The 15168-nt window shown below is 42.9% G+C and overlaps 1 protein-coding gene across 2 annotated transcripts in view; it reads left to right on the top strand.

The window, feature by feature from the left end:
* Window positions 1–202: 202 nt before the first annotated feature.
* Window positions 203–15168, top strand: part of LOC142775442 (uncharacterized) — a 32396-nt gene continuing 17430 nt past the window's right edge. The window contains exons 1-2 of one of the 2 annotated variants that reach the window (XM_075876839.1): window positions 203–14376; window positions 14931–15028. In XM_075876839.1, the coding sequence (XP_075732954.1) occupies window positions 14233–14376; window positions 14931–15028 (242 nt within the window). In that variant the 5' untranslated portion in view covers window positions 203–14232. The remainder of the gene's footprint in view (window positions 14377–14930; window positions 15029–15168) is intronic. The other variant, XM_075876840.1, reaches the window with a different exon arrangement.

Here is a 15168-nt window from a genome sequence, read left to right as displayed (position 1 = left end):
ACATGCATGACTTAAAGAAAGTGTAAATTTTAAGGGCTTGTTTTCTTTGTTAAACACATTAATAATGAGATCTAACAGACAATAATGCCAAGGAAAGTATGGGGGATTTTGTTAGAAGTAATTGTAATGTAGACATGAAGAAAGATAAGTGGGTGAAAAGATAACTTGCCACCCGCAAGTCATCTTTTCGCCCACTTTGATTTCTTCATATTTACATTACAATTGCTTCGTATAATAACTGGCTCCCATACTTTCCCTGGCATTATTGTCTATTAGTTATCATGAACACATGCATGACTTGTGATATTACCACATTCATAAGCTTATTATTGTCAACTACTCAAGATCTGTGCATATATTACATTAACCTTGAGTACTTCTTTTATGTAGCAAATGCAAATATTGGTCATTTTCAGGGTCTGTTCTGATGCTTTGTATGCCATTTAATAATTATCCACTTAGCTTTACCAGATTGTGGCCATTCGATGACCCAACCTGCACCATATAAAGCTAGGTGGATGTGTCACTATACTTGGCCTAATGCAGCTGAACTTGCAGTAATTCACCTATGTATAGTGAGCTAGCTGCCTAATCAAATTGATTTACATCTTCCCTGGTCTAACATTTTTAAAATGACCTCCCACAGATATGAGACTAGCTAATTGTAGCAATAAACCACAGAATAAAAACTAACCTTGCTTAACCACAGATAAGCTGCAACTCATGATACTGGGCATCCCTTACACTAAGCTAGCCTAAATTAACTAAAACTAATATACAGTAACTTTAGCTCAAGCTAGTAGTTGTCACATTCACATCCAGCTGACGTTATTGAATTTTACCATATTACCTCATAGTGAGCAGCAGGGTCTAAACACTACAGAGATAATATGTTGTTTAATTTATGCAGGAGAGTAGCATGCTTAAAGCAATGTGGAGAGCTTTTGTTTACCGTAGTAACTATGATGGTGAGCAGCAATGTACATTGTTAATCTTCAGAAAAAGCAAATTTTGTGAGCTCTCTCTTTCGCAGTGTTCTGTGAAGAATATTGCAATGTGCAGCATTAGCTATTTTAATTTCACTAAATTTTATTTTGCTGCCAAAACGAATATATGCTGCAAGAAGATTTTTAGAGGCAGATTATGTGAAAGCAAAAAAAAGTGTGTTCATAGATTCTAAGAACTGTAACTAGCATATCTGCTATGTGTGTGAATGAAACTTCAATATGCTTAATTCATGTGGCATTCATCTCAATTCTGTCTCACTGCCATATATTTTAACTGTTAATTCAAGTGAAATATTACTTGCACGAGCATTAATTAAACAAAGTGTTCAGTTGTATGAAGTTTTTTTTAAACCCAACACCAAAGTGCTATTGAATTTTTTACAATGCTAACCCACTACATATTAACAAAATTTTCTTCAGAGTACACTTCAGTTCTGCAAACACATTTCCTGACATAATCCAATGCCCCTGAAATCATATATTGATTACTCTAAGAAGTAGAACCACACTTTTTGTGGTTCTACTATCTGAAACACAGCACCAGTGTGTCTGTTAGGCACAAATGTCTTTACCCTTTTGTCGACCTCTCACAATTTTTATCTGTACATTTGCTACAGTTCATTATAATTTATTACACCTTTACTTCTTGTGCCTTTGTTTCCATCATTTTTTCTTCGCTTCTTACCTGGAGGTTTCTGCTATTGCTTTAAAGTTTGGTGCATCTAATTACACTTTTTTGCCTTTCACATGAGCACACGAGTTGTGCACATATAGTTTTAAAAAGGTACACGTGACATCTTGACGTGAATATGTGGATTGCTTTCTGATGTGGCATCTGTTTTAACTTCTCTGCCTTTTACATAAGCTTGCAAGCTGTGCATGCATAGTTTTAAAGAAGTACACGTGATGTTTTTCCGTGAAAATGTAGATAGCTTTCTGACATGGCAGGTGTGACTGGAAAGGCATGGTATGATAAGCTATAAAAGAGAATAGTTGGTGCAATAAAGTTCCGCTGTAATTTCACCGCTTGTCTAGTACACTGTGTTCCTTAGTCCTCATCCTTTTGCTGCACTGTGTTTCCTCAGCTAAGTATATACCAACTCACTCAAATCAAAGTATTGGTGGAGGTCAACATCTGATGTATGCTTCTCTTGTGCAACATGAACGAAATAAATGGAAGTAAGCGTCCCATTCGACAGCGCTCAGTAGCAGGAGCTTAGACTTATTTACAGTAAAACATAGCTTTGAACGTTGAAGTATTTCAACAGATGTATGCTGATATGCTGGTCACATATTTCTGGGTTTTGGACTTGCCTTTAGCACACTAATGACCATAGGTCGGTAAAAAAACTGGAGCTCGCTCAACAAATATATGTAATCTGCTCTGAGGGCTCACTTCGACTCAAACCCACTAAAACTTGTGTCAATTGAACTCACTCAGACACACAATTTTTCTCAGCTGAACTCACTCAGACTCACCACTTGACCCGAGTCTGAGTGAGCCTGAGTGAGTAGACTCATGAGTCCACGAGCGTAAAATCAGCTTTTTCAATCATGGTGTCAATACGCTTTAATGCCAACATCTCACAAAATCCGTCCTCTACGAAATGCATTTTGATTTTACATCATCAGATATCAGTTATTAGGGTTACAGGACATTAATACAAAGTATGCGACTCAAGCAAGATATTTTCATCAAGGACCTCCCAAAAAGTTTGTGAGGCAGGTCTCCCTAAGACATGTGTGAATAGACACCACCATAAAATCCCGAACAAGCCCCACGATAAAGTAAAATCTGCTGAGAATTACAGGGGAGGGGGGGCTTGCTCGGTCATGGATCGAAATTTATGATAGCGAAGGAAGAGCCACTAAGAATAAAGAATGCACACCCATGCTTCTAATTAAATGCTTCATTGAATACACATGCATTAATTCTTTTCATTCGTCCTCGTTGGGTGAATAAAAAGAGTGAATGCCACAGTGAAAATGAAAAGGGCAAGAAGGGGGGAGTCATATTTCAGATTTTACGAAAAATAGAGGGGCACTTGTGTTCAGAATTTTACAGTATAAAAGTAAGCCAATATAATATTAACAGCAATGATGGGACAACAGCGGGGCAATAAAAGGTGGAGCTCACTGAAGAAATATATTTTTCCTTTAGGGCTCACTCTGACTCACGAACATTTTCATAAACTGCACTCACTTACCATCAAACTCACCACAATATTACTCACCTGGACCAATATGAGCGAGTCTGCTCAAAATTTTGCTGATCCGTGGTGATGACACCTTATCTTTGTGCAATTCAGAAAAACCAGCATTTGTGAGCGTTTTTTCACACACTTCTAACATAGGATTTTGCAGTCTTATTACATGTACAGTATTCTAGTTGTCTGAATAATTGGTTGACTTAGGTTTGTTTGTACTGCTTCATTACTGTTCGATTCATTTTTTCGACTTCGAATCTTATGGAGGAATACAAGCAATTTCTAGCCTAGACGATATGCACGCTCATAACAGCAAACCATTTTATATACTACTACATGAAGTTGCTTTAACTTAGCATTCTAAAGCGTCACCTGAGGCAAGGTGAAAAAAAATGGGATACGATTGATTGAGAGCAATGAGATAGGGCAGCAGAGTTTCAACTAATTTATTTTCTAAACTACTACTAAATTTATATATTTATAGATATGCCCACAAAAAGAGGGTGCAGTGCAAGTACACTATCACAGAGCACAAATAGCTATCACACAGCACCATATAATTGTAGCCATTCATTTTAAAACAAAGAGATTGGAGGGATACTGATGCATCATCCCCCTTCTTCTGTAAGTGAAACGTCTAGTCCTCCACATGCATGCTAAGGTTTCCCTACTTCTTTCTACCACACAAACTTCTCCGAACAGTGGCATGCAGCCACACAAAGCACAATGGAATGGCAGGTGTGAACCTACGCCATTCTTGGTCTATATAATTATGCTCTTTTAGGTGATCATAAACGCAGGGTCCGGTTCGACTTACGTATGCCTTGCCACAGCTCAACGAAATTTCATGAACAATGCCCACCAAGCAACGCAGCTGGGCATGCTTCATTTCTCATGAAAGCTTGGCTTTTTGCGAAGAAACGTGGGCACGAAGTTTCGAGAGCCTGTTGGGTGCCGAGAAAACGACTGGAACGTCATGCCTTTTTGTAACCTTTTCCAAATTGTGGGCAATCTTGTGTGTGTAAGGCAGAACCAATGGCCTCTTTTTATGTACACTCATACTGCCTCCTGCATCCTTAAAGTTCTTGGAGGAGAAATTGAGACACACTGGTTAAAACCACTGAAGAGAGGCCTGCTGCAACCAGCCTTGTAATCTGTACACGAAAACTGTCGTCTATGATGTGCTCAGACAACTTGAACAATGCAAATCAGAGACATATTGTCGCTATGGGTCTTTTCACGGTTTTTTTTATGCGTAGGTTCATAAGACAGGTGGACAGGCTTAGCTGTTAAAAGAACAGTACATTTTTCAATAGCATTAGAGGTATTGTTCCAGGAAAGGTCATCAGGTATAACAACAAAGCCACCTATTCCCATAATGAAGAAATGTACAAGCACAATAAACACTTTTACATAAACACCATTATGTATTACATTAATTATTAATCACCAAGCAAATGTACAAAATGCACATCAAAGGGCCCTTAACCGCACAGAGGTTGAAATTCAGTTGTGAGGAAGTTGTGCACGAGTGTTCAACAAGCCGTGAGAATTTTCTGAAATGGTGCCATAATAACGGAGTTAGACGTGTTTAATTAATGAAGTATGGCGATCGCTCCTCTCACTTTTCTCTTCACTACCCGAATAGGTATCCTCTCCAAAAGCTGCTTTGCTTTCCCTCTCTTCGAGTGACCCTCCTGATCTCGCATGGCATGCTGGTGCACATGAGGTCTGTGTGTGGCTGGTACAGACGCGGAGAACGGGTACTGCTGGGATGGCTGGGAAGTGGCTTTCACGGGCAACACAACGAACAACAAGCAGCACAGACAGCTGCTTGCAGACTAATCGGAAGTACGCAGTGGGTTTTTGTTTGACTAATCGCTGTATGATTTGTGTTGCAGCAATATATTCAATTTCCTGACATCACATGGGAACCAGAAAGGCCTAAAAAGGAGTGATTGTTTCTTGAAATTTGTGGCACGCCGGCAGCTTGTAGCACTGCCATGTGTGGCATCGTTGAACGTGACGGCATTCTGCAGACGGTGCGCATGTTTACTTGAAAAGTTTGAAAAAATATTGAGGTGGTTTAGGGGCCCTTAAACGCATAATTCACGCCAGAGTAAAGTCATTGTGCCTGACAAGTCTTGGGTGTTTTCTGGATTTCTTTGCTGTTTTCCATTTGAAATTTTTATATTAAAGGGAGCGACAGCCTATTTTCTAGGTGCCTGTTTTCATTAGCGCTACGGAAAGCTTGCCAGCCGGTGAGTCTAATCATGTAATGGTAAAGAAGAAAGCACCGCGAAACATTCATAATTCAGAATTGTTCTATCTGTAATGAATATGAAGTCGTGTACCTATATGCTGCAAACAGTGAGCGCAAGAACAGTTCATGTTAGAGCGCAGTGGTTAAATGAGCATGTGTGCGGTTGACGCACATGCACACGACTCGACTTAGTCCACTGGCAGCCACGATGGCAGTGCCGCTTCTCACTCACCATGCAACTTCTTTCATGTCGCAGCGCAGAATTCATATTGCTTTAGCGCAGCTCAGTTTGAGCGTGAAGATGCTATGCAGTCAAGAAGGGGAAAAAAACAGATACAGACGACAGTGTCAGCGCAATATTAATTTATCATGCATCAACTCGCCCATTCAGCAGTACTAGTCTATTTCAGCGCAGAATTGAGCAGGGCTAGATATTAATACACGTATTTTAATTTTGCTAACTGGCATACATGATGGTGTCAAGACTATGTACAGCAAAATGATTGACTTCGTAGTCCATATTCCAGCTTCAAGGTTATTCTGCTAGGCTGCACAAAAAGATGGTGTTTCTTACATTTAAGCACGATTTAAAATATAAATCCTAGTCACAACATGAAAAGAATGCTGGAATCGGTCAGTATATTTCACGGCCTTTTCATTTTTCCTATGATCTAAACGCACATTCTGGCCTGTTGTCGGTCCCTTTAAGGTGAATTACAGCACAACTTTTATGTCGCAAAGGTGCACTTCACAACATAAACAGGAAAGTTCACTGATTCACTCAGCAACCATGCAGTCTGGCATTAATGCATTGTTCAAGTGGTTATATGTTGCCCATTTCTTGTGACAAGATGTATTTGGGGTGAGGCCCACCACTGGAGGCGCGAGCCCTGCAATCGCGGTAGCATGCAGAGTTGGATCACGTGATCTCGCCTCGCTCTGGCGAAGGAAAGCTGGTGGTTGGATGCGTTGTTTTCACTTTTGAACAGCGTTGTTTTGCTCTCACTTGATGTATGCGAACTTCTACAGACTACACAATCTGGAAAGTTTGAAGCAAAAGTTATCGGCGGTGTGCTGCAGCGTGCTACGTACACGATGACACCGTCGCGGCCGCTGACAATAACACTGTCACCTCTCTCTTTCTATTTGTTGTGGTTGTTAATTCAAGCCTATGGGGTTAAAATAAGCACCGACCACGATTGTTCACATGAAAGCAGAACGTTTCAATTACCACACGGGAGCCTCGTTCAATAAAAAAATGAATGTGCAAACAGACCGATTATGCATATTTTAAAATATGACGTCGTAAAGGCCGCGTCGCGATGAAAGCTCGTCCTCCCTGTGTGGAGGGAGCCTAGGCGTTTTAAATAAGGTTGTTCTCTTTCTCACGACGCACGTACGTAGATGTGGCAGAAGTCTTTGTCATTACATTTAAGAATGTGCGCCGTCGTCTGAATTGTCAGAGAGTGAAGATAAAGCCCGGAAGTTCAGTTCTTTCCCTTAATTTTTGCTAATTTAACCTATTCCGGTCTATTTCGTGGCCAGTTGCTTCTGCGTGTTCGGCCAGCACGTTCGACGAAACCTTCGTTCTTGCATCATACATGTGCCGCTCCAGTCTGCTAAAGCTGCTTTTCTCGCCAAGGTAACTTCTACCACAGTCTGCGCCACCCCCACTCCCCTCTCCTCCCCGGGTGTCTGCCCCATGTGTGTACTCAAGCACACAGGTTTCTGTCTGCCAGTGGTGTAGCCATGGAGTGGCACACCAAGTCTGTGCCCCCCCCCCCCCCACCTCTTCCCCTGAAATTTTTCCATGGCAAAAAGCGCACGAAATAACAGACAACCACATCTGCCTCCCCCCCCCCACCTCCCAACTCTATCAAGGTGGTGCCCCCTCCAGAAAAAGTTTCTGTCTATGCCCCTGCCGTCCGCGACTTCAGCTCACATGGTTCTTTGAGTCTGCAAAATGGGCTCACGGCCACTTCTCAATGTTGTTTTGATCTACAGGCGGAAACGTGGCCAGCTTCGAAAACTGATTCATCTTCTAATAGCTACCGTGAAATGTCACACAGCTTATGAATGAAGTTGGAAAGAAACTGGACACTGGCATTTTTACCGAAACATGAAATTGCCATTTAGATCACGGTACAAAAGATGTACCTCGCAGAATGTCCTTTCAAGGGCACAAAATAATACAACTGGCGCGCAGTCTGTTCGCTGCGCTTATCAAACCCGGTCGGGATTGCTTTTTCTTTTTTTATCACGATTTACCTCTTCGTAGAAGCTGTGGAACTGGCAATCATTCATTGTTTTCACTCATGTGTGGCTCAATGGGGATCAAATGCGCACCGTCTAACAACCGTACAAAATTTTCACAATAAATATTAGGATCGTGCCGCAGAGAAACTTCTCCTCGTGTGAAATTTTACCTGCATATTTACAACTCTGAATGAGGCATGCATGTGCATGTGACTCGCACGTTTGCCCGATATCATAACAGAAAGGTTGCGGCTGTAATAATCCTGTGCTGCTTCCCACAAAGCGGGGAATCCATTTGCGCTGAGCTTCGTAAGGATATGTGTGCTAAGCAAAAATGAAAATTTGCGCATGCTTGTCGTGTCAACCGCGGTACGTCTTTAGATGCAAACCTACAACGAATGAAAAAGTGTAATTGCGCACACTTCTTTCAGCAAAAATAACTCTTTGTCACAAGCACGCGTGAATACCCATTTGATGCTTCAATTCGACATGGAATGAGTCTCTACCTTTTACAAAAACAGAGAGCTCGGCCAGACGACGCCGGCAGTGAGGCATTATGAGAAGTGTAAAACTTTTCCAGAGCAGTTATTTAGCACTTTGCACAGTCAGTAAAGAAGCTACGGCAGCATTTCTATGATTTCGTTGAGTGAAGTACGACAAGAATAACAAAAAAAAAGAGACGCAAAAGGGGCTACGGGCTGCGCGCGAGAAGGCTGGCGGAGCAATCCAACCACGTACATCATAGGAATGCATCTGCATGGTGGCGCCATGGTATATCCTTGCTCCCAATACTGTACAACAAAAATGATTTCTTCCCGATATTCGTCTTTAAACATAGGACTCTATTTTCATACATTCCCTTATGAGTTTAAGAAAAAAAATCTAGAAATGAATCACTCCACTGAATAGTTCATACAATACTGTCAAACAATGCACAAGTTGTCTACCAAGTTTCCCACTTGGGGACCAGTTCACCTGTCCCATAGAGGTCCAGCAGGTATGGCTCATATCTCTCACTAGCTTCTTGAAGTTCCTGCTCATCTGCTCTTCGAACGCAATAGCAAAACCTGTGCCTGTCGAAGCACTCAACCACCAGTGTTCTCGTGAGTGTGTAGAGCACTCCTCTCGCCACAAGTAGTCGCTCAATCTCATAGAACTGTGGTCCCTCCTCTGTTCTCCGAACTAAAACACTCCCAGCATGGTACGTGCGTCGGTCGACCATTGCATTTTGTACTTCATGCACTGTCTTCGACAAAACTTCTTTGGCACATGTTGGCAGTGTGCTCCATTTAACAGGCCTGCTTCCTGAGGCTTCTAGTTCCTGGTATAGCTCAAAGTTTTTCAGATGACAGCTCTGTTTCATCTGGTGCCTTTCGGCCAGAGTATGTGTCAAGTTTCTGTAGTTCTTGATAGTTGCAGCCATTTTTTTGAAGCTTTGGTGTTTAGCCTCAAATCTCATCGACCAAAAGTTCTTGAGTGGGCCAAGCTCACGCACAAATCGAGCATAGTGAACCATATAATGCAGCTTGGGGATGAGTGCTCCAGGGCCATACCTGGCTGAAAAATCAACCAAGAAGCTTTGCACAAGCACGTCCAAGTATGCAAGGCGGGCCGATGAGATTTCAGCTGCAAAAATTATATCAATGATCTCGCGAAACTTCAACAGGAGCTCCCAATCTTCATTGCCTTCTGGGATCCTCGTTCCAAGGATGAGTGGTAAAAATCTCATCAAACACCATTTGCTGGATGCCGTTCCTGCCAATACAGCATTACTGTTCAGAAACGACATATTGATTGCAGGAGGCTTGTTTTTTGTGTCGTTCTTCCCGTACTTGAATGCCCACACCAAATCCAGATCCTGCTTGGATAGCAACCTACTAGATAAGAGCGATCTTAAAACTTGCCGAAGCACGGATTCTGCACCACCTTCCAATATGTCATGCATTAGGTCTGGAGGCAACTGCCGAGTCACATCAAAATAGGGAAGCTGGAGCAGGGGAGAGGCCTCATTGACACCATACAGACGTCTGTTGGCTGTGTTCACAGCTACAGCTGCAAGGTGCAATTCATGCCTACCTAATGTGCGTGCTTGACACATGTCTTCATGCGTTTTTTGTGCTAGCTGCTTTGAGGATATCATGCAGAATCGACAAACTCGCCCATTGCTGAAACAGCAGGAAAACCCGCCAAGGCGGTTCAGGGACAGATTGTCACCACAAAATGCAAGCACAATAACTCTGGCATTAACTTCACGCCCTTGCACACTTAATACGAGGCCCTCCTTGTGCATTGCCTTCAGGTCATCCAGCAGTGGCTGTAGTATAGGGCCTAGACCATGAGTCTTCACATATGCGTAGCGCACAAGCATGACCAGATAAATATTGTCAATCTGTGACCTATACCTGGCATGAATGTTCACCAAACTACAGTACACTGCCAGGATCTTGTGCTTTCCTCGTTTAGCTCCGAGGGGATTTACAACTTCTATTTCATCTGTGTAAAATAGAAGAATAATTGTGTGTGTGCTGCCCTCGGGAATGATAGATTGCATGTGTTCCTTGAACACCAGGCCATCTGTGTGATCTCTGTACACAGAGGTTTCATGCCTCTCAATATTTACAGGTGATTTTAAATGGGCTGCAATGTCCGGGAGCTGGCAAAGTACAGTGAGAAGCTTTGGCAATGGGACGTAATGATAGTTTGCATCCTCACCGACATAATGCTCTTCAGCTGGTACAAAAGGGAAATTTTCCTTCACATAATTGTCTCGTTTCCATTTACTCTCAATCCCATTGAACAGGTCAGGCAGAAATGAACAGCCAAGAAGATTTTGCAATTCAGGACCCATCACTGATGTCTCCATTGCATTCATAAATTCATTACCATAAGCCTTAAGCACAAGCTCGAACACCTCCTTCAGTTGGGCAAATATCTTCACAGCTGCAGCATGTGGCAAGCTGTGTTTTGTAGTGATGGAAAAAAAGAAATCCCATATGGTGGATTTAACTTTTTCCAGAAAGCGCTGAAAGTGGTCACGTGGAGCTGCAGTCTGCTGTGATTGCAAATTCCTCACAGGAGTTTTCCTATGCGAATAACCGCCGCGAAAGATTGGCAGTTCGGCGCCGTTCATTTCAGCACTGTGCATATCCGCACTGTCCATTTCGTGCCGAAGCTGTTCGCTTGACGGCAGTTCAGTGCTCCGTCGATCCCTTGGGCGCTCGAGCGACCGCTGATGGCAATTGCTGCCATTTTCTTCAAGCACGGCTGAGTGGTGACGATACAGGTGTGATCTGTAGGAGGAGAAGTTCGTGTACGTGTTGGCGCAGCCTTCGATGCCGCATATCACGCTGAAGTTCGGCTCTCCGCTGTGCTCTAACCCTATGTGCGTTATCACTCTTACCAGCTGGTAAGAGAAAAACGGGCATCTCGGACAGTACTTTGCATTCATAGTTCTAACCACAAATCACCAGAACATTGCTCGCTGGAAAGCCACACGTCCTAGGTGTTCGTAAGATTAGCAGGCGAGAACGTGAATAAGTTCATCATAGTAGACATCCGGCACATGGAAAATACGAGTCAGGAGAAACACGCCACTGAAAGCAGAATAAAGAAGCTGTCTTTTTGCTGCAGCACGGATGAAGGAACCAAACGAACGCTGTAGTCGTCGTGAACAACGCCTGGACACACGCGGGCAGTGAACACGGGTAAGGATGGGTAAGGTGGCTCAGTGTTGCCACGACACATTTAAAAAAAAAAAAAAAGTGGCTAGAACACAGAACACCTATACACTGCTAGAATATGTCTTCGAAAAATGAGTAGATCTCTTTATTCCGCTATTTGCTCTCGCTTTAGGAATGCCAAATTCAGCGCCTATAAAGGTCATTTTTATAAAACTGCACTTTTTAACAAATAGTAAAGGAAATGTCCCCGACATGAGCCGTACGTGAGCAGGATATATAAACAAGGGATACCTACAGCCTTGTACTCGCATGCAGCCGGCCAGCAACTGTTTTGGGGTTGGGAGGGGGGTGAGGCAAGCGTTACGAGTAGCTGTGGACACATATCGTAGGCAGACCAGGAATGTCCATTACACTGGCGTCTACTTCTCATTACACTGAGTAATTTATGTTATTACATTCCGAGAGTACGTCAGCACTTATAGATCGCAGACGTCAGCATTATTGAAACGAAGTGCACCTCACGGTGCGATGATGCGGATATCATACGTACGTAACGCTAATGTAATGTTTCTTGCATTGCTATAAAAACAGAGTGAACACTGGAACCACAATTGACGTTAACGCGACATGGCGCCTGTAACATAGACGTACCCTAGGAGTACACAAATAATGTTTATTGAATTTTTATGAAATTAGATAACTAGCACTACAACCACACAGAACTGATGTTGCCCCAGCACTACACCTGCATCGTGTCTTTTTCCAGAGCATTTTCAAGACATGGCGTACGTGGCTCTGTGACAGGGTGCAATTCCTGCTGGGACCCTGACATTTACTTTTTATATTCATCGGGTAAACGCTGTCGATGTCAGTTTACGATGTCTGTCCTTGCCGTATCCGGGGTAGATATAAACTATCACCTGTGGCGCGCACAAGTTTGACCACGTACGTACGGGACAGCATTTTCACGCTCTCATGTTCTCTCTTATCCTTTCATACCAATTTTGCTCCATACCAAGTTAAACAGGCGTTACTACGTTATTGTGCACCGCGTAAAATACCGTGTTATTGCGCTTGTGTCCGTCTAGTCATTGACTCCAAGTGTTCGTCATAAGCGGTGCGCAATAACGTAACAACTAGTAAATAGCTACCAACTCGCCCAAGCAAGTACATCCTTAAACAGCTTGGGGCCGCGAGAACATTCAGACGTACGATCGATCGATAGATAGAAACGTTTTGAAGTGCCTGCAGTTGGCAAAGAAATGTTTCGCATTTAGGAAGATGAGCTCCATTAAGCTTTCGTGAACGAAATTGGAAGACAGGTGTCGTGAAGAAGAATAGTGTGCCGAATAATGTGAAGAAGAATAATGCACCACATGCGCAGTTCAGTTTCAGATGCGGCTACACCAAACAACACACTAAAAGCACTTGTGTTGATCCTCGTGTTATGTTTATTCGGCTTAGCACTGACTGCTGCATGTTAAATCTGTGATGTGGTGGAAGTCATATATGTGTCATGTGCGCAAGGTCAAAATCACAGGCCATAGCAAATAGCGTCCATTGGATAATGTCGTCCTGTATCTTTGCAAATAACAGCTTTAATAACCAGTTAGAAAGCATATAGGTCTTCCTAGCTGAAGTTCCTGATCTCTCTGTGGACTCAGGTGCAATATTTTAGGCTTCAGAGCCAGCGGCTAGCTGAAGCTTTCAGAGAGGACAAGGAGCTAGGCAGCGATAAGATAAATATCTCGATCAGCAAGACCAGACTGCTCAAATCACTACAGTGATAGAGCGTGCCTTGCTTTGTCGCCGAGGAGAAATTGGCTCATACAACATGCTACTCGATGGGGTTAGTGGCACGCATTTCTTTTATTCCAGAGACGATACTTGCCCGAGAGCCAGATTTGTTGTTTGTGGTTCCGTGGATTTTGGGTGTGGTGTGCGTTCATATCGCTGTCTCATTACTTCCCGATATTTGCTCATAACATAGAGCAGCTTCCTGTAATAATTACTGTATGAAGGTGTATGACTCGTCAATCAAAAGTAGCGCTTAGCTTGAGAATTTTACCATGAAAGAAATTTCTTGTTTGACTGGTAGTAACACATTAATGTCTTAATTAATACTTAGTAAAAAAAGTGGAAGTTCCTTTCATTTTTGTAAAAAAAAAAGACCGAACAGCAGTACACTGAATCGGCGGAAATTTCAAAAAATCAGTAGATCTATTAGTGAATTGTGGCCCCTAGAATATACTGCCAGGGACCATAATTCAATCAGCAGTCGTATTAGCACTACTGCTACGGCTTCTGATTTGTATTTAATACTGTGGTACAGCGTGCCCATGATCATGCCAAATTCAATGTGTGCAGGCGCCATAGCAAAACGCGTTACGAGAAGGTTGGTCAAATAGCACGGTTGTCAAATAGTAACACTTCAAGGCACCTTAGACAGCATTATGGTTGGAACGGTTGGAATAAGAAACTGTCTGTTTATTTTTAAACTAAAACATACTTTAAAAAAATTATGGCCGTGTGACGTCGCTGTCACTGTAAAGTACCAGACCTTAACTTCACTATTTAAAGGAAAAAAAAAAGATAACTCTAGTTTGTGGTTCACTAAGTATTCCGGCTAGGTGGCGTCAGCCACCGCCCGATCTAAAGGGTACAGCCATATCAATCCATCCATCCATCGGCCGCCGCTGCGCCATCAACATCAACTGCAACGAGGAGGCACGTGCGTAGCGGGGCCATGAATTTTTGAGCGAGTGCATGTGCCGCGGCTGGCTTAAAAACGATTCTTTGTCTTGCGCCGCTGTCGCCCCATGCAATCGAAGTGCCTCGTTACATACGGCGACAGAAATGTCGCCGTCGCTTTCGACGAGCCGTGGACGGGGCGGGATTTAATTGAACACTTGAAAGGGTTGGACATGTTCTCAGAAGTTGACGCCTCTGCCATAGGCTTGACGGTGAGTCCTTCCTTTCTATATATTTCTACAGTCGTCGTGCTGCAGTGGTTGCCACAGCGTTTGTCATCGATTACTGTAGCTTTGTGTTGCATCTTTTTGCTTCGTCCATTCTATAGAAAAACCCGACAGCGCTAAGTTACATGTTATTGCTAAATTTCGCCCAATTTAAGCCTCGATGACAATCATTGCTGCACCGAATTTACCCCTCACTTCTTTAATCGTAGAAAACGTGGAAGGTATTTTTGTTGAGTAGGGAATCCTACTTCGAGATCGCGCTAGGTGTCGATTCCAGTAGTGTTCGGCATCTAGCGAGGCTGCACGTGTATGTGTAGCCGACGCTGGCAGTAGTCAAATTTATTTAGTGTGTTTATTAAATACAGTTAAATGTTGCGCTTTTCACTTGCTGTGGCGGGAATTCGGGACATGTAAATAGCACGAATGCTTGTGGCAACAGCAGGTCTTTGTTGGCCAACATTGCAACCATGACACTTCCAAATTTTTTATCCGTGTGTTATGTAGTGCCCTTCTGAGTTCTGGCATTCTTATTTTTCCAGCGTTTCGACGAAGACTTCGACGTTTTTGTCGACATTACAGAAGTGGACGTGATCGAAAATAAATCGAGAATAAAAGTCCGACTGACCAGCCAAGTCCGGTGAGTAGTTTTGCATCTTTAGCAATACACTTACAAGCTGCTTGTTGCACACTGCTTTGAGAAAAACGGTGGCTAAAGTTTTCATTTAAAACAGACCTCTCAATTGGATAAGCCTCTTAGCTTGGTAGTTGTAACAAAAA

This window comes from Rhipicephalus microplus, chromosome X (assembly GCF_043290135.1).
Source record: "Rhipicephalus microplus isolate Deutch F79 chromosome X, USDA_Rmic, whole genome shotgun sequence".
Lineage (NCBI taxonomy): Eukaryota > Metazoa > Arthropoda > Arachnida > Ixodida > Ixodidae > Rhipicephalus > Rhipicephalus microplus.
The sequence above is the reverse complement of the archived record's forward strand: the minus strand, read 5'-3'. Positions and strand labels throughout refer to the sequence as shown.